At 34.9% G+C, this 20,033-nt stretch overlaps 1 protein-coding gene across 1 annotated transcript; it reads left to right on the top strand.

The window, feature by feature from the left end:
* The first annotated feature begins 6,187 nt into the window (after nt 1–6,187).
* On the top strand, nt 6,188–14,320 carry LOC107860849 (protein S-acyltransferase 11-like). Its single transcript, XM_016706328.2, has 4 exons — nt 6,188–6,523; nt 7,059–7,284; nt 12,102–12,400; nt 13,618–14,320. Exons 1-4 carry the CDS (start codon nt 6,464–6,466, stop codon nt 14,098–14,100), a joined length of 1,068 nt encoding a protein of 355 aa, XP_016561814.2. The 5' UTR covers nt 6,188–6,463; the 3' UTR covers nt 14,101–14,320.
* The last annotated feature ends 5,713 nt before the right edge of the window (nt 14,321–20,033 follow it).

Raw genomic sequence — 20,033 nt, 5'->3', positions numbered from 1 at the left:
CCTTCGAAAGAAGGTCAAGGTTACAAGGATAAGGTTTCTCATCTAAGGATCCTTAGGTGGTTGGCTTCAAAGAGCAACACAAGAATTAAGGAGGATGATCTTTTTAACCTTCTGGATGATGTAGTATGTCTTTTTTCAAGTAAAATAATTTGACTCAAAGAAAGATATTGAAACAGATGTGTCATCTGTTTCGACAGATGGGTCATTTGTTGTAATAGATTACCCATCTACTGCAATTGGTGCAATATATGGGTGATCTATTGTGAAAAATGATTCATATTTTATATCAGATTACCCATCTATTACTTTGGTTCTCTGAACCTCTCTCAACAGATTACCCATTTACTATAAATTATGCAACAGATGGGTAATCTGATGTAACATATTATTAATCTATTGCGACAGGCAGATCAGCCGTTGCAACAGAAAAATCATCTGTTGCATAAGTTATTTATGTTAACATGTAACCCAACTGACTGCAAATTATTATATAATTTAAATGTATCTGTTTTTTTAATAGATTGTGCATCCATGGATCGTGCCTACTGAGCAGAAGTTGGGGATGACTTTTTTTATTACTCTGGGTCTTATTGATACAATAGCAAACCCAATGGTGGAGTTAATAAAAAATGAATTGGCTGGAGAAATATCCATAAGAAGAATAGTTAGGCAAGGTCAGCCTAATTTGAGGCTCTTCATGACCAACCTACTGCAACAGATCCGGGTGCTTCTTTTGGAGGTGTTGCTGGGGGAGTTATTGATGTTGGTGGTAGCTCTTCTAATAATGATGATGCTACCAGTTATGATAATTAGCATGTTGATGATCAAGAAAAAATAAATACATTTAAAATCAGCCCTTATACAGGTCCCTCCCACCCTTACACCGGTCCCTCTCACCCTTACAATGGTCCCTCTCACCTCTCTTTACCCTTATGTTCTCATTGCAAATTGTGCAAGAGCAAAAATGATAAACTTCTTAAAAAACTAGAGGCTATCGCTAAAGCTGCTGAAGAATTAAAATCTAAGAGGGCTATCATACCATCCAAGAAGGTGAGAAAGCCATACAGTCCTACAGTGGTAGTTAAAAGGAGGAAAAGAGAAATTAGCCAAATACTCTCTAGTTTTTTTAGAGTCTCGTTCAAGATGTTGAACCCTTCAAATGAGTAATTTTTTCGTTCTCCCAAACTGACAGGCTCCAGTTGATGATTATCAACTGTGATATTATGCTATTCCACAGTAGCTTCTACTGTGACATCCACTTGGAAATCCAGAATTGTCAATGCTAATCATAGATATACAGCAGATTATATATCTGTTACAACATATGATCTATATCTGTTGTAACATATGGATCATCTATTGGGACAAATTCGAATAGGTAAAAAAGAGTCGTATGATAATTTCAAATAGATGATCCATCTGTTGCAACATATGACTCATCTGTTTGTATAAATTAAAATAGTACGATGACTTATTTAATTTGCTGAAATAGATGAACATATGTTGCAATAGGTAATACATCTGATGCAATAGGTTAGACAACAGTTGCAACAGATAACATATCTGATGCAACAGGTTAGACAACTATTGCAACAGATGAATATATCTGTTTGATAATTTTCAGTAGATGTATCACCTGTTGAAATAGATATGTGTCTATTTGTTTGTTGGAACAAATGATATATATTCACCTTCTTCAACTTATGCTGCTCACTTGTGGCCCTTGTACATAGATCAAAGGTGCAAGACAAAGACAGAGGAGTAGCAATTTTACTTTTTTCGATGCTTGATGATGCCTTAAAAATTTCTTTATTTCGCCTCTGAGCCACCTTAATCTCTAGTAGAGTGTATGGATATAAAATCCTCTTTGATTGAATGGAACCACTCTTAGATGTCAATTCCTTTACAGAAGCATTTAATGCATTAATAGTATTAATCACTCCATCATATTTCGCCTTGCAGTCTTGACATTTGCATATGGAACATTCGCTAGAAATGGCAAAATCTGTACAACTAGTCTGATAATAATTATAATGGTTTGTTGTTTCAAAAACTGTAAGATGAGCATTATTATTCTCAACAGCAGCACCACTACTACCACCATCATCAACAATAACTATCCTACCTTCTAAAATTATTTTTCTTGTGATGGTTGCTGCTTCAAACAACTTTTTTTATTCTATCAATGATCTTAGGGTCCGATAAAGTTTATACAGACTGTAAAGTAAGAAAAAATAGCATCTTCAACTTTCGATTGGTCAAAACAAGCTACAGATGGACAATCTAAAATAAATCAGTACATATATTAGAATGATAATGAAATCATTTTAAAAAATCATTAATTAAAATAATAACTTAATTGGAATTAGACTTACTACTTCCTTCGGGGGTTGAAGAGATCAAGAAATTTTGCATTTTTATGGTCAACAACCATATCAGGATTCTTGGACAGGAAACTTCTTCCTGGTAGTTCACTTTTTGTCTCAAATAAGGAATGACTTCAAATGCCCAAGCCTATGAGATAATGCCAATAAATCAAAAGCATTATTGAATATAAAAAATGAATCATATCATAATAAAAGAAATATTTACCATGAAAGCCCATGGAAAGCTATATAAGTTGACTATCTTTGGTGTTAACGAAGTCAATAATTATTTGATAGTCATTTTGAAGCTTTCATAACCCTAAGGATAGCTGTTAAATGCTCCAAGATCCTCGGAGAGCTTTATTAAACTAAGTGGTATGTTGTTGTTAACGTCTTTCGCCCAAAGAATATTATGTACAAACCAAACCAAGCACAATGATTGCTTGTGCTTTTTTGAAAGTCTTTTACCTTTCAACGCTTCTATCAGATTTTTATTTTTGAAGATTGGACCAATAAGGGACACCAAGTCTTCATGATCACTCGACTTGCATTTTCCTTTTTTGGGTGGGCGGGGTGCTTTTTTGGGTTAGAATAGGTATAACTTGAGAAGAAAGATAGCATTTTAGTCAAGTAACTATGGCAAACTCCTTCCAACCAAAATAAATAGGCATGCCACAATAATTTATCCACACCTCATCCATCTTATTATTATTTTCATACATAAACCTACGCTTGAGAAGATCATATACCATTTTTATTTGAAAACGAGCGTTGTTGTCCTCCGACAAATCAAGATATCGCTCAAAGCAGTTGTCCCTGAAATAAGCATCCAAATTTTATTCTCAAAGTATTTTTCTGAATGAGTCAAAAGATTTTTTCATGGCTGACTTAACCATGAAATCACCCATTAAATTTGTGGCACCATCGCACTACATTCTCACAGAATAACTATCAATGCTGAAGGTTTTGACTAACTCTTCGGTAGAAGGGCTATTAGCAGTTGGATCATCAATTTTGAAACATTCCTTCTCCCCATGTTCATCATCTTCTACTCCTGATTGAGATAACACTTGTCGAGCAAGCTCATAGAGCGGTGGATATGGCCTAGTTGCTTCACTTGTTCCTTTACTTGGACTTGATACGCTTATTTTTTTTAGAGCCATATAATCTAAAATTATCAGGAATATAAAATAGATTATAATTGATCAATGCATCGTTAAAAAGGGATAACAGTAAATCTAACATGCACAACAATAAAATAATAGTTCCAACAGATAATACATCTGGTGCACCAGGTCAATTATCTGTTGCAACATATAACGAACCTATTGCAACGAATGAGTAATCTGCTGCAACAATAAAAACAGATCACTCATCTGTTGAAATAGATGATTGGTCTGTGCAATAGATCACACATCTGTTACAACATATGAGTGATTTGTTGGAATAATTATCAATGGTCAATATTATTTAGATTTTTTCTAACAGAAGAGTCGTCTATCACGAAAGACGAATAATCAGTTAGAAAAATTAATTCTTGGACATGTCCTGTTGGAATAGTTGATAGGATTTTATCCAACAGAAGGTTCATCTGTTGCATCAGATGATTATCTATTGCATCAGATGGTAAATCTGTTGCATCAGATGTTTAATTTATAGCATCAAATTATTAATCGGATGGTTCCTCTATTGCATCCGATGTTAAATCTGTTGCATAATATGATTAATCTATTATATCAAATTTTTAATCCAATGGTAAATCTGTTGCATCAGATGGTTAATCTGTTATATTAGATTTTTTATCCGATAGTTAATTTGTTGCATCAGATTTTTTATCAGATGGTTCCTCAGTTGCATCATATGGTAAATCTGTTGCATCAGATGGTCCCTTTGTTGTATCAGATAGTAAATCTGTTATATCAGATGGTAAATCTGTTGAATCAGACAGTAAATCTATTGCAGCAGAAGGTTAATCTGTTGCATCAATAGGTTAATCTGTTGCAGTAAAAAACAGTAGCATAATTTTGTTCAATATAACAACAACAATATCACTATTTTGCCTTTTTACCAAGAACAAGAACAAATCAACCAGCAATGGGTACAACACCAAAAACACCAACATCGTTGTTTTGTTTTTATAACCACAACCAAAAAAAAAAAATCAAACTTCAAAAAACACAACAACAATAAATCATATTTCACTCTGAAAAGAGAAGAGAAGAAATATCAAAAATTAGAATTTTATTCAGACCGCATTTCAAATTAAAGTAACAAATATTGAAATTGTTAACTAATACTAGAAGAGAAGTTGGCTCAAGTTTCTCTTTTTCTTCAAAAATCAAAAGGCCATAATTTTTTACCTATGAAAGAAGAGAAGGGACGATGAAGAACTCGAAGCGGTTGTGGCCGGAGAGCAAGGCTGCCAATTGACAATTGAAAGTCAAAAAGAAACTTGAAACACAACTATTTTTCATCGGAGATTGAAGTCGCTGGGGATTAAAAAGAGAAATTTACCGAACTATTGGTTGGGAGAAACCGTTAAGAGAGAAGAGATAAGGTTGATTTGGGGAGAAGAGAGGGTGTGAGTTGATTTATATTTTTAGAAAAACTAGAAAGTTTTAAAAATATTAATTAAATCCATAATTAATTTAATCAAATTTTCTAATTATATTTGACCTTTAAATTGGTCAATGTGACCAATCATTTATTCAACAATTAACCTTCAATTTTGTCAAATAACTAAATAACCATCCAAATAAATAAACTAGTAGCAGTATCAACGTAGTGGTGCTTAGCCAATATGGGTCTACTTTCTCCCGGATCGGCTTTAAGTGAACCCAAATCGAGGTCAGTTATAATACAAGAGTGATTGACATTGACATTACTAGAACTTGATTGTGAATAATTAACCTTCTTGAAAAAATTCTCCATCTCAAATTCTCAATCACAAAATTAGAACACTTTCTCCTAAATCAAGTTATCAAGATACATAGATAATTTCAAATTTGGGTTTCTAGGCTCAAGAAAGAGAAACAAAATAATTTTTCAATATAACTTACAGAGAGCAAGCAGAGAGAGAGAGAGAGAGAGCGCAAGCAGCACTAGCAGGAGGAAACCTCAAGAACAAGAGAGTCTTAGTCGATGTTTTGATTTGGAATTTGGAAATAGGTTTTTTTTTTTTTAAATTTGAAAATAGAAATTTGGCTGTTGCCTGGTATCAAGTACGCTTGTTGCCTATTGGCTCTTGGTTGGTGCCTCACTTTTTTAATGAAAAATTATTAACAAAAATGATTTTAAAAAACCAATGCTGCCGCCAGCAAGTTTCAAATACAAGACCTTGGGGCTGGAAAACCAGCTCTTTGCCACTCGCTCTAGACAGTGTCTTATTATTGTGGGTGACAGACTTAATTTTTAACTATATCTGTATATATATATAAAACTATATATATTGAGTTTCCGTCGAAATTTGCGTATGACGTGCCACCCCACGGACCTTAATAGATCCGTCCCTGCTTAGGTGGGATTGCACAACATTCAATCCTGTAACCCAAGTCAATATTTTCCAGTTGAACTAAGTTCTGGTGGCGGACATGAGGGAATTAACAATTATGAGAGTATATATATTATTGTTTTGTGGTTATAATATTTATGAGAAATTCATTTTAAAATATATATGACAAGTATCAAGTAGGATATTCCAGCAAAAAAACTAAAAGTAGAACATACATATATATATATATATATGATCCAAATAGTGGATTATGCCTCTAGTTAGTATTATATATATATATATTTTATCCTACCTTTTTTGGAATGTCAGTTCCAATGATTCGACAATACTTCAAAAAATCAGTCTAGATGATTCATCAAACTAAGCAAAGGAAGGTTCATTTGAGACTCACCTATATAGAAAGTATAAGGATCTCCATTGTACACTTTAATTACCAAGATACTTCATTGGTACTCATAAACGAAATTGGTGTGGGAAACAGTGAGGCCTGTCTTGGCACAACATTTGCAGAAGTGAATGTCCCTTTGGAAATCGATTTGTATCTGATTAAGTACTAAAATTCATGAATAACTTGAAATAATGTAGGATGGGAGCGTGGGAGATCTCGAGTCTACTACTGGCCTTTTTAGAAAAAGAGAATTTCCAGGTAACCGTTGAGGTCTCTTTTCTGTACAGAAAGCTGCATGTTTGGTAGTTTTTAAAGCTGTTAACAATAGGGGGAATCAGTAAAATTACAAGAATTTTGGAAGGGAGAAGAAGAATTGTTTAAAGCATCAATGGAGCAAAGAGAAGCTATGCTGAAAACTGTAAAGATGAAATGTTCTTCTCCTATTTTGCCTCTCATCTTTGTCTCTCTTCATATTTTGGGTTATAAACCAAGGGTGTCGCCTAGTGGTTCAATGAAGTCGGATTGAGCACCATGCGGTCTTACCTGATATCTGTTTTTGGTGGTAGGTGGCAGGTATACCGTGAAATTAGTCGAGGTGCATGCAAGTTGGCCGGACACCACAATTATCAAAAAAGAATAATTTTTAAATAGATCATTTCTTGGTATGCCGATTGTCACCTGAGGAAATAAATACATAGAATAGTTTATTCATTTTATTCATTTAAAAATTTTGGGCATGCATGAATCTGTATAGCTAAAAATATAAGTTATTTATTCATTTACTACTATGTAGGGAGGCCACTATGTGACAGCTCTTATTGAGGACTACAAGACGACATGTTGGGGTTGTGGACTTCATTTACTTGTTTCGCCATATGCACCTTCTTTCAAGTGTTTCTGGTGCGGAGCAATAACAAACCAGAATGCAGTTGAAGTTGAGAACAAGAACTTTAAGTGGAGACGCTTGCGTGATCGCGGCTTTGTTGGTGTGCTTGTTGTCATTATGCTAATTGTGATATGTAAGTGATCAAACATCTATAGTACTCCTGCTATTGTGGTTAAAAAAAATTCTGAACAACTATGTTTGAGTTATATATGCTCATAGCATTCTCTTTCTCTTTATCTAATATGCTTATTTATACTTTTTTTACTCCTACTCATAGTAGTTGTTAGCAGATATGTGGATGGAGCTGGTATGGTTAATAATATGACAGATGTGATTGCTAAGATTTGATCAGTAGCTAGATTCACTATAACAACTTGATGCTGGAAACTTTGGTCTCTACTGGAATTAGTGTGAGCATCTCATTCATAATTTGTTCTGATCAGAAGTGTGGCAGTGTGATTTCACATTGATACCCATGAACTTAAACAACTTAATAGAAAGTTCCTCAACCTAAAGACCATATTACTGTGTCCGATGTATGAACTCAATACTACTCTCAGCCATATAGTTCTGCATTTCCCACTTTCTTGAATATTGCTGGGTCGCACTACAGATTATCGTGTTTCCATAATGGTTATGTTTATCCAGGATGCCCCACCCCCTCTTGTCCGTGGTCCCTTCTCCCTTTTCCATGTTTTTAGGGGTTCCAATTCCATCAGGGAAGGAGCAGACTAATGTATCCTTCATACATTTGTGTATATAAAGTTATATAAGCGGAGTTTGTGCTCTACCAATTCCTGATCGACTAAGAGATTGGAATGATCTTGGTGGAGTCTCTGTCTGTTTGAGTTGTTTGACACATTTCTGCATAGGTCCCCTATGAAAGAGCTATGTTGCTCAGATACGGGTGCGGGTTATGTGGGTGAGTATCTAGAGGTTGGAGTCGTTATCTCATAAATTCTAGGTGCGGGGTATGTATCAGAGTATGAATACCCAATCAACCTATACTTCTTTTCCATAGGTGTAGATAGTGTAGTCAAAGCACTAGTAAGTTAGGTTGACCAAATTTGATGCGGATCCCACACCCACACCCAAATCGTGTCGAATTGACACAGGTGCAGCAAGAATTTAGAAGAATCCGAGCAACATAGTGTAAAAGCTAATCTGTTTTGGTGATATGTCCATGGGAGAGGGTAACACAGTTTCTGCAAATCATCAAAGAATCCATTGGTCTTAACTATTTCTGGTTATAAGGTGGATAATGTAGGCAAGACCGTGCATGAATTTGGACCGTACCAGACTCTTCTTTGTTTAAGCTATTCCTAAAACGCCGATAAAGTTCTCCCACAAAGAAATGAAATCTAGAACAAAATCATACTGTAGAAAGCGAGAGCCAGCTTGACCAGAGGAAGAGAAAGTGTCCATAAAGTGCTAGCAGGGATTCCTATCCTTTCGGTGTGGAAGAGGAGGAAGCAGTGTTTCTGCTTATCATTGAAAAATGAAGCCAATTTTTATCTCTTCTCCTTCTCAATATCATTTTTCAGTTCGTGGCCAATTCACAACAGATGCTCTCAAGATACAGCAATAGATAGCAGAGGATGGAATTAAAATGGTTACTCTTTTGAATTTTCGGAGAAAAAAATGAAAGTCATTAATGATATTAATTAAATTTTTAGACCTTCTCAATTCCTAATATGACTAAAAAAGGAACTATTTTGTACATATTTGTACCACATTTGACACTTTCTTCTTGCTGATTAGTTGGCTTCTCCAAAAATCTTATTAATCAAAATAAGATTATTGCTGATTAGTTGGCTTCTCCAAAAATCTTATTAATCAAAATAAGATTATATTTTGAGTATGTTCTGGAGTTTTCATAGTTCAAATACGTGCAGCTTCTTGTTTAGTCTTCCGTTCCTATATGTGAAGTATGTTTGACGAAATGCTGATCAGCAGTCTTTACACAACTTTTCAAACTCAACTAGCAACTTTGTATATGCTTATGTGGACTGTGAGAAATATAATAGAAGAATATTATTGAATTTTTGTAACTGCATTATTACAATGAGACCCTATTTATTGACACTACATTCTAATCCTTTTCCAAATAGCACACTATATTACAATTCTTTTCCAAGTAGGATTCTATATGCTATTCTATTCCAACTCATATTCTAACACTTCCCCTCAAGCTGGTGCATACGAGGCATACGTGCCAAGCTTGTTATGGATGTAAGTAATACGAGAACCAGTGAGAGACTTGGTGAAGATATTTGTAAGAAAACTGCAAGTCAAAAAAGATATTTGTAAGAAAACTGGTAATGACTACTCTAGACGCTCGGGAGACCTCAATTGAAAAGGAACAAACTGAAAAATTGGTCGGAAAAGTAGTAAATGTTGCCAGAAATTGGTATAGAATATATGGGTCATCTCGAAATCAACAGATGAGTAGATCTTGAACAAGAAAGTCACAGAAAAACTAGGCGAAACATGCTCACGTTGTGGATTATTAGATTTGATGGATGAAAAGTGGTCACAATCTAGGAAAAAATTATATGGGTAGGGTCGGAATGATAGGGCGACCCTACCAAGAAAGAGAAATTATATGAGTAGGGTCGGAATAATGACACGATCCTACTGTAAAAGAAAAATAATATAGGTAGGGTCGGAATGACGGCACAACCCTACTGAAAAAGAGAAATTATATGGGTAGGGTGGGAATGACGGTACGACCCTACTGAAAAAGAGAAACTATATGGGTAGGATCGGCATAATGGCATGGCCCTACAAAAATTAGATCTGAGGAGTCACCGGAAAGACGCACGGAACTATGCAAATTAGATCCGAGGGTCACCAGTAAGACGCGTGGTGCTATGCAACTCAGATATGAGAAACTAGTCCGGAAAGATGCACGGTGCTATGCAAATTAGATATGAGAAGGTAGTCACCTCAAATATGCAAAGCGCTACGGAAAATAGATATGAAAATGTAGTCGGAAGATGCACGGTGCTATGCAAAGATATGAGAAAGTAGTCACCGGAAAGAAGCACGGTGACCCAATCTTTTGTAACATGATCACTAGCCAGACGGGTGGCATATATGGGGTTATAGCCGCCTGCCAGCAGCGGAAGCTCCTTGATTCTCTACCCAGATCATAGAGACTCTGACATCATGTGAGAAATATAATAGAAGAATATTATTGAATTTTGTAACTACATTATTACAATGAGACCCTATTTATAGATACTATATTCTAATCCTTTCCAAATAGCACACTACATTATAGTCCTTTTCAAAGTAGGATTCTATATGCTACTTCTATTCCTACTCATATTCTAGCATGGACATTGGGCCCGCTTATGTTATTCTATCCTTGGTGAGGATGTTGAGACTTCTCTTAAAATACTGACCTAACATATATCTTTCCACTTCTTTTTTAGATCAGTTACTAACGGGATAGAATTGCAAGATCAAAAGTTTGACTGCAGAATGTAGATCTGTAGAGACAGGAAGACTATTATGAAAACAAGGTGTTCCAATGTTGGACACTGTCAAGTATGCACTGCCTATATGTATTTTGAATGATGTTTGAATCACTTCACATAAGATCACAAGAAACCACCAGGAATGTTATGACTAAGCTATCTTTATTGTGTATCCACAATCCACAATCTAAAAGAACATTATTTTGAAAGAATTAGTTTTTCATGATGATTTTGATCAAACTGATACATCTGGGGAGATATTTCATTGGAACATGAATTGCTAAGTGATGTAGGAATTGGAAGGTTGCAGTCCACTTAATGGTCAATTTTATTAAAAATAAATATGTACACTTTAACATTTACTCATGCTTACAGAAGCCTAAGCAATGATTTACTATCTATATTGTGACAATACGGTGGATTCTAGTCAAATGCAGATTAAACTGGTAGGTACTTTATTTAGAATTAATAACAGAAAATGCTAGGTTCAGTGCTCAAGTATTATGCATAGTTATTATATTTAGATTTGTAAAACTGCTTTATCTTACAATCATACTGGCAAGTTATTTGTCCATGTTGGTGTAACCGTTTTGTTTATACACTTATATTTGCAAGACACACAGAAGTCGTTTGGTAACAACTTGCAAAAGAAAACTAATACAGATCAAGTATTAAGGAAATGTGGATTGGAATAACAAGTATAAACTGGGAGCCTCTGGAGCTTCTTGTGTCTGGCAGTAGTACGTGCAATTGTACAAAGAAATCACTTGAAAATTCTAACCTTTCCGGTTTCAAGAAGCCATACTCCTTTTTTTTCATGTAATCTTGTTGGCTTTATGCACCTCTGCATAGGTGTTGGGTATTTGTACCATCTCCCTCCCTTAGATTCACCTATGTATAAGTGTTTGCTGTTTGTATGATCACTCTGCATTAAAAGTGGTATTCTCTTTATAGCAACCAGCATTGTCCTCTACTACTTTTTCTTAGTGCTAACCACAAACAAGTGAAATACCGTCCGTGAATATGTTGAAGCTCATCCGCATTGGAAGCTGCAGAAAACTAGGTTATATGTGAAAACTACTAGATGTTCGTATTGCAAGTGGTACTTTTATTAAGGATGATGGATGTATAATTACATTGCAAATGCAATCATTTTAGTTTGTTCTATACACATTAGGCTATGGTGCTTGTTTACCTCCTTTTTCTAATTGAAATTCCCTTTTTATTCCTGTCCATTGGATGCATCAAAATCTTGCTTCTTATAATATAGAATGCAATTATTTCCTAATTAGAGATTTTAATGTTTCTGATTCATTTCTCTTTGTGTATATCTTCTTGTACCTTGTTGCAAAAGAAACATATGAATACTTGTTTGCTGCTTTAATCTCAATTTATTGCTATATAATACTGTAAGTTCATTTAGCTTTTCGTTTTGATTGTTTCTTTCTTCTTTTGGGTAGTGCAGGTGCTGGTGTCTGGGCAATTTATCCTATAGTATTTTCAATCAGTTACTTCTGCGGTAGTGTTCACTCTTCAGTTGCTGTAGCGTTGTCTATTTCTACCTTGTCCACATTTGGCCTTGCTGCATTTCGTTCAGCTGGTGCTCCACCAGACATATTTTGGGGTAGCTATCCTGCTGTTAAGAAAGGTGGGCTTGAGGATTATACTTTTTGTCAGTATTGTTCAAAGCCAAAGTCTCCTAGGGCACGCCATTGTCGTTCTTGTGGAATGTGTATACTGGACATGGATCATCATTGCCCACTTGTAAGTTCTCATTGTTCTTCTGCATTTTTCTAGGAGATGTTTATCTTTTAGAATGTTACCCGTTTGAATTTACCCACTTTCAGTAGAAACAACAAAATGAAATTTGTGAAATTTTAGATTAGGAGAAAGTGACATCATGTTTCTGGGACTTCAACCGAGAATGAAGCCTCTAAAGATTTGTTTGTTCTAGAAAATTGGGTTGTCAGCATCTCCAAAATGTCTTTTTTTTTTCAATCGGTAATATTTTAGGAAAAATATTGGAGTGGGTTCTCTCCCAATTAGCATTTCGCTAATTGGAGTGGGTTCTCTCTCAGTCAGCATTTCATGTTGACTGCTCGAGTGTTTCCCTAAACATCATATAAGTAATTTAGTTGTTTCTTCAATTTTTGTTGGAGGCCTGATGTGTGAAGTCTTTAATTTCCATGGACTTAAGTAAGACTGATATTAATATATTACAACATTTGCAAACAAAATGCAGTATCTTAAACCTCACTTGCAAATCTTATCTTTGACTTGATATTATCAAGATTGAGATTTGTCACTGTAAACTTTACCCCGGCTTCCCCACTCCCACCACCATCCCCACTAAAGGGAAAACTAATAGAGGGAGTGCTACCAAAGTGTCTTGTTTCTTTAGATTAAATGTAACAAACTAAGAATTCTATTGATCAATAAAGCTTACAAGCTTGTTCATGTAACCAAAAGAGCAAAATAGAAAGGGAGGTTCTAGAAAAGTTTCACAAAACTAAACAAAGAAATAACGCAAGTCTTAGCATAACCCTCCTATACGACGAGCCTATTCTTCCTTTTATAGTCCCAACTCACGTGCAGCTTCAACCAGGCTCCCACTCATAATTATCTAATCTTTTATTGGGCCGTCTAGCTCTTTTCTGCATCTGAATTTATACGCATGCCTAAGTAGACATTCATGCTCCTCTATACCCAACTCTTGAGTAGATTTCATAAAATTAAACTTGGCGGTCCTTGGCTGTATTTTATTGAAATATTGACCCCTCACTGGGAGCTCCTTCATGCTATCACATTCTGATTATCAGCTCTTGGTATTGGGTTGTTTGCTAGTCAACTATGAGAAACTTCTTGTATATTTTTTTTTTTTTTTGCAGTGATTTTTTATGCCTAACAACTGAAAGAATTTATATAGAAAAAAGATGCTCAAATTATATAGGGTAATGAGAGTGCTTCTTTATTGTCAACAGATTGGCAATTGTGTTGGTGCAACAAACCACAGGAGCTTCATCATTTTCCTGATTTCAGCAATCATTAGCACAATTTATGTGTCCATCATTTCTGTGTATGCAGCTTTTCATTTTTGGCCACCACTAAGCGACAAACCAATTCACTTTTTCAATGGAGCTGTGGGTCAAAAGCTGCATTTGAGAACCTTGAAAGATGTGTTACTTGCATTTCTGGAGTTTGCATCATTTGTACCCGTGAGAGGACTTGTACTGGTCTACCTGTTTATTGTTAGTGTTTCTATCCAGATAAGTTTAAGTGCGCTGTTGTGGCAGCAACTCTGCTTTATAAATGAGGGTAAGACCTACTTGAGTCATATAAGTACATCTGAGGGTGATGAAACTGCAGAAAAGAATTGCCAAAATCTCATCCACTTCTTTGGCTGTCCAATGACAACAAGAAGATTTTTGCCAATCTTCTTCAGTTCTAGGAAGAAACACAAGTGAAGCTTGAAGTGGATTTATGCCAAATAAAATTTAGAATATTACAGCATCTTTTTTTCCCTAAAAAGGACCTTTTTGTAACAATATATTAAATTTTTTTGCTGGAATATTGTAGAACTATTGTAAAAACAAGTGTAGGATTGTTGCATGAATATCGAGTATTTTTAATAATCATCTTTAAAATATGTGAAATGAGGATATATTAGTATAAATTGATAGATGCAGTACAAAGAAGGTCTAACTGCCAATGATATACATTTTGTGGTCAAATGTTTGTTTTACCATTTTACTAATCATGTCGCAAAAATCAATCTAAGCCATCAAAACTAGTTTAGATACTTGGCTCTTATTAAACACTGTGTTGAGTATTAATATGCCCGAACACACTGGAGCTAAGATTAATCTCTGCTTCACAAGAGATGTGTCAAGTTAATAGCGGACAAGTAAAAATAACGAAAGTAATATATATTTATATTATTTAATGAATTTCTTACAATAAGTAACTTGCATTTTGCACCTCTAACGTATCCACAAGACTTACATATCCTAAAATGATTTATGTCAATCTCTTTATTTTCGTGCAAAATCAAAAACTCTTTCAATTACTTAATGAGGACAAAATAGAAAAGTAGTATTTCAAAGAAAAATAAAGAATATTTGAAGTTAAAAAACAAAGCCACGTGAGCAACAGATTTAAAAAGAAGGAAAAAAATACATAAAGTAACATATTTAAGTATTGAATTACAAAAAATAGCAATATTTTTATCAAATTACATTTTGTAGCATATGTATTTGTATTTTTGTAGCAGCAGTTTGCAAAAATACAAAATACATATCGATCATAAAAACACTAAAAATCATATATATTTGTATTTTTGTAGCAATAATTTATAAAAATACAAAATACAACTTGTTATATTATGTAATTATGAAACTGTTGCTATGAAACTCATAATTAAGGGAATAAGTATGCTATATCAGAATTTTACCCAAAACATTGATTGATAAATAAATTATTGCTCACCCCTCTGCATAGATTCCTGACAAAATAAGTATAGCTTATTAAGCCATTTTTATTTTTAAAAGCATTTTAAAGTATTTGGGTAAATTTAAAAATTGTTTATAAGCATTTAATGTTAAGTTAGAATATTAAAAATAGTTAAAAAATTATAAATTCGAAATCCTAACTTATGACTTTTGACTTAAAATATTAAGAATAAGTCACAAATGTCACCTACTTGAACTTCCACTAAGTACCCGTGCGGCACTTAACAATTTGCTCCTGAATCTTTCACGATCTTGCAAGATCAAGTAGCCGTTTAAAGCTAGATCACTAAAGAAATGCTAATTTGGAGAAAAACACAAGAAAATTTTAAAAGAAGCTTTTATATTGCTCGAGACTTGAAAGATTTTGCTTGATAGTATTACAAATGAATGTCCCTCTATTTATATTACTCACCTATGGACATATGTAAATAATAATAATAATTATAAAGTCCCTGTATATTTGCTAGTAAGTCCCTTTCTAGAACACTTCTAGAAAGTTCTAAGGACTTTCCATGCAAGTCCATGAGATTCTAGGATATGCCATGAAAAATCTCAATATTTTTCTAGATTACTTCACTAAGGGCTAATCTTCCTTTTATGTCTGTCTTCCTGATGTCGTTTAAATGGAAGGTGATATTGTTAGAATGGTTCAAGACTTTTTCTCTGATAATTCTCTTCCCAAATTCATTACGCACTCTAATTTAGTCTAGATTCTAAAGAAATCTAAAGTACAAATATTTTCAGATTTGAGATCAATCAACTTGAGTAATTTTGTCAACTAGATTCTATCCAGAATTTTTCATGATAGGATAGAAGGCATTTGCCTAAGATTATTTCCCCTAGCAAATAAGGTTTTGTCAAAGGTAGAAGCATTATAGAGAATGTATTATTGGCTTAGGATATTATTATAGATATTAATAAAAGAGGAAATCCTGCTAATGTTGTTATCGAGTTGGATATGGAAAAAACCTGTGATAGGGTTTCATGAATGTTTCTAATGACGGTGTTGAAGAAAATAGGATTCTCAAATAATTTTGTTGACCTGATTTGGAGATTAATGTCTAATAATTATTACTTGTGCTTATTATGAAATACCTAGGCTTTGGATCTTAGGAAAACTCTCTTGAATAGTGCATTCTGACCAAGGTACTATTAGGTGTGTCACTCGTACCGTTGGGTACGAGCCGTACCTTTTTTCACCTTCCCTATCATACCTTGAGAAGCCTAGGAGGGTAAAATACTATCCATAATACGAATTGAACTTCCCTTAGTTGTACAATAAGGTACGAGTCGCACCTAGGTGAGTCGTAGGTGCTTGGCACTTGATCAAAAGTTGACTATTTTTGGTACAGGTCATGGGTATGGATTAGGGTCCAAGTCCTAACCTTTGGATATGACTCAAGGGTGTGTAGTAGTTCCATAACCACTATATGGGACCTAGGTGAATCCTAGGGTATGAGTTAGGGTACCACTCGTACCCTAGGGTACGGTTCCTTAAGTGAGTCGTACCCTTGCACGAGCTCATTTTCTAGATTTTTACTAAGGGCCTTGTGGTCATTTTCTAGACCTAAAACCCTAAGTCCCCTCATTATATAAGTCATCTTAACCTCTCATAACACTTGTGTGGTGGATTAAACATTCTAAAACACTCTTAAAAGTTCTTGAAACAAGATTGGAGGCTAGGGTTTGAATAGGCTTCATCTAAAGACAAGAGAGGTACCAAGTTCTTAATTAAATTAACTTGTATAAGGCATGTATCTCTCTTCCTTGTTGAATAACTCAAATACAATGTATTTCACACTTGGAGAATTAGTAAGTGTATGTGGTGATTTTAAAATCAAATGAAAAAGGGTTTTTATTGTCAAATGATGAATAATGTTTGCTCTTGCTTAGACTTATGATTATATATGATATTGGTAGCAGTTTGCATATATGGGTGTTTGTTGTATGTGGTTTAACAAATGGGTCTTGATTAACCCTAATATTAATGAATTCTACCATGAACTTGGCCTTGATAAGGTATGCACACAAAGTGTTTGTGAAAATGTATGAAATGTCTAGTCACATGTTAATGGTATATTGAACTATGGTATTGGTCTAGTGAACATGAATGGGATATGATATTGTTATAATAAATGTGAATACTTGATAATTGGCTGGTAAAGACATTGTTGGCCATGTAGTGAGTCATATGTATATGAATGCTTGGTCAATAGTTGGTAAGAACCTTGTTAATCATGTAATGGATTAATTTATGACTTTAGATAGTGTGATGTCCCAATAAGTATCAACAGTTGATAAATAGTATTGTAATGATATTGTTAGCCATATAATTAGTTAAATTATGACCGCATTGGTTGATGGATAAGAAAAGGGGTTTATTTTTCTAAACATAAACTTAAAATGTGTGTGGAATTGGAGTATGGTATAGAAAGGCTATAATCTGAATTGAATGAAGGCATTGGCCTAATAAAGTGGTTAATCGATGAACACTCCCATGAAGACCTTATGGTCCTGTATGGTGTTAATGTGGGTGAATATTTCAAGCCTTTAAATGTAAAATGAATTGAATGGATGTTAATGCATGAACTAAAATGGGTTAAGAGTTCAAATGTCATCTAATAATGGAAATGAAATGACTAGTGGTTCGAGTCCCTAGTCTAATGCATGACTAGTGGTTTGAGTCCCTAGTTCGATGAATGACTAGTGGTTTGAGTCCCTAGTCCGATGAATGACTAGCGGTTCAGTCCCTAGTCCGATAAGTGGCTTTTGGTTTGAGTACCTTGTCCAATGAAATGACTAGTGGATAGAGTCCCAAGTCTAATGAATGGATTGTGGTTCGAGTCCCTCACCCAATGGAATGACTAGGTTCAAGTGCCTAGTCCAATAAATAGCTTGTGGTTTGAGTCCCATGCCTAATAAATTTTGTTGAATTAGTTGAGTTGGTTTAAGGTTAAGGTCCCCTGGCTAATGTAACAGGGAAGTTTAAGGTTCTAAAAATTGGTAAGGTGAAAAGTTGAGAGTTCTTCACTCCATATCTCATGAATGAATGCTTTAAGAATGGTTGCTATGACTCTTTCTATGACTTGGTATGCTATATATAATGAAACACCTTGGTTTCTGGACCTTAGAAAATTTCCTAAAAATCTAATCTCCAGACCCAATACAACTCATGGGTACTAACCGTATGTTAGGGTACGAATAGTATGGTACAGTCGTATGCTGACTAGTGTTGGTTGGTGGAATGTATTTTGGTTTACTGGAATAGATACGACTTAGGGTACGAGTCATATTGGTGGCCATGGGTGTTTGGTTCCTTAACTTAATCTTAGACTTGGTTACTTAGATTGGATCGCATACGAGTGTCTCACCATGAGCTGTAAGCCAGGGTACGAGCCGTACCATAGACTCGTATGGTGGACAATGTCTGAATCTTCCTTAATCTTAAATCTGCCAGGGGTACAGATGAAGGCCACAGATCGTATGCTATCAATACAACTTAGTTGGATGAGTCGTATGCTAGACAATATTAGCTCTAAGGCTTAAGGTCAGGATACAAGTAGAGGATACCAGTCGTATTGGCGAGTACGACTCGTGTGACAAGATTTTGGTACAACTTAAGTGGGGGTATTCTGGATATTTTTCCACTTATCCTAATAGGATCCCATGAATTCTAACCTACTTGGGAGGTTATTACCCTATTATTTCATTCATTAACACTTAGAAACTTTTCTAAACACTCTAAAATTCTCTCAAAAGCTTTTGGGTAAGGGAAGCTAAGGTTTTAAGTAGAGGATTGATTTGGGGCTTGTCTTGGGGATTTATTTCCATCATAATCTTGGTTTAAGCCATGTTATCTTCACTTATTGTTAATTTTATCTAAATACATGGTTTTTATGAATGTTTTCATGACTTCATTGATTGTATGATTTTGATTTTCAAATATGATTTGGGGGTTTTGATATTAAATGGTTGGTTATGGTTTCCCATTGTTTTATTTATGTTTTTATATGCATTAATGGTGGTCTTGGATAATTGGATTGCATGGTAATGGTTTAATGGTAATTGGAATTGGTTTTGGTCATATTATGCCCCCAATGTGTTTGACAAAATGCTTATAAAGATATGTTCATTGCATTGACTACTTTTAATAGAACTCTTACTTGTTTTAAAACTTGGTAAAGGAATTATGCATGGTTTAAATTGCTTGGAATGGTAAATGGCTAATGGTTATGCTTGAGGAGCCCATGGAATAACCCAAGTGGTTTAATATAGTAAATAGAAGGGCACTTGAATGTCCCCTTAAACCTATAAATGGTTGGCTATGGATGATACTCGCAAGTAAGGATCGAATGAAGATACCAATATAAATGGCATTGGATAACTAATAAATGGAAAAGGGTTTGGTTATTTGGAATTTGGTTTTTATTGGGCAATAATGGTGGGGTGTGTAGCAAAACCGTCGAAGGTGGAGGTCCCGAGGGGACCAAAACTGAAAACTCATATTTGACAATATGAGGTTGGTCTTGGTAGCCGTATGCATGATGTCACACTATATTTGGAAGATGTGTTAGTCATCCCAAGGTTTTCTTCCTTAGTCGTTCGGCTATACACACTGGGCCCTTTCAGAATATGGAGCTGAACCCATATAGCCTGTGGGTGGTTTAGAACGGCAAAGCTACACAGTTTAGGTAAAGGTTTTAAAAGGCATGCTCAATCCGGTCCCTTTTATCGACATGGTTATATATATATGTATGGTTGTGTGTATATGAATGGTTTTACTTGGTTTTATAAATGACATTATTTTATCCTTACCCTCTTATGTTAGCGGTCACTCGCTAAACCCGTCTGCTGGCGGCTGCCGCAACACACGCTATGCAGGAATTGAC

Source organism: Capsicum annuum, chromosome 2 (genome assembly GCF_002878395.1).
Source record: "Capsicum annuum cultivar UCD-10X-F1 chromosome 2, UCD10Xv1.1, whole genome shotgun sequence".
In the NCBI taxonomy this organism is placed as follows: domain Eukaryota; kingdom Viridiplantae; phylum Streptophyta; class Magnoliopsida; order Solanales; family Solanaceae; genus Capsicum; species Capsicum annuum.
This window is presented reverse-complemented; position numbering and strand designations above follow the sequence as displayed.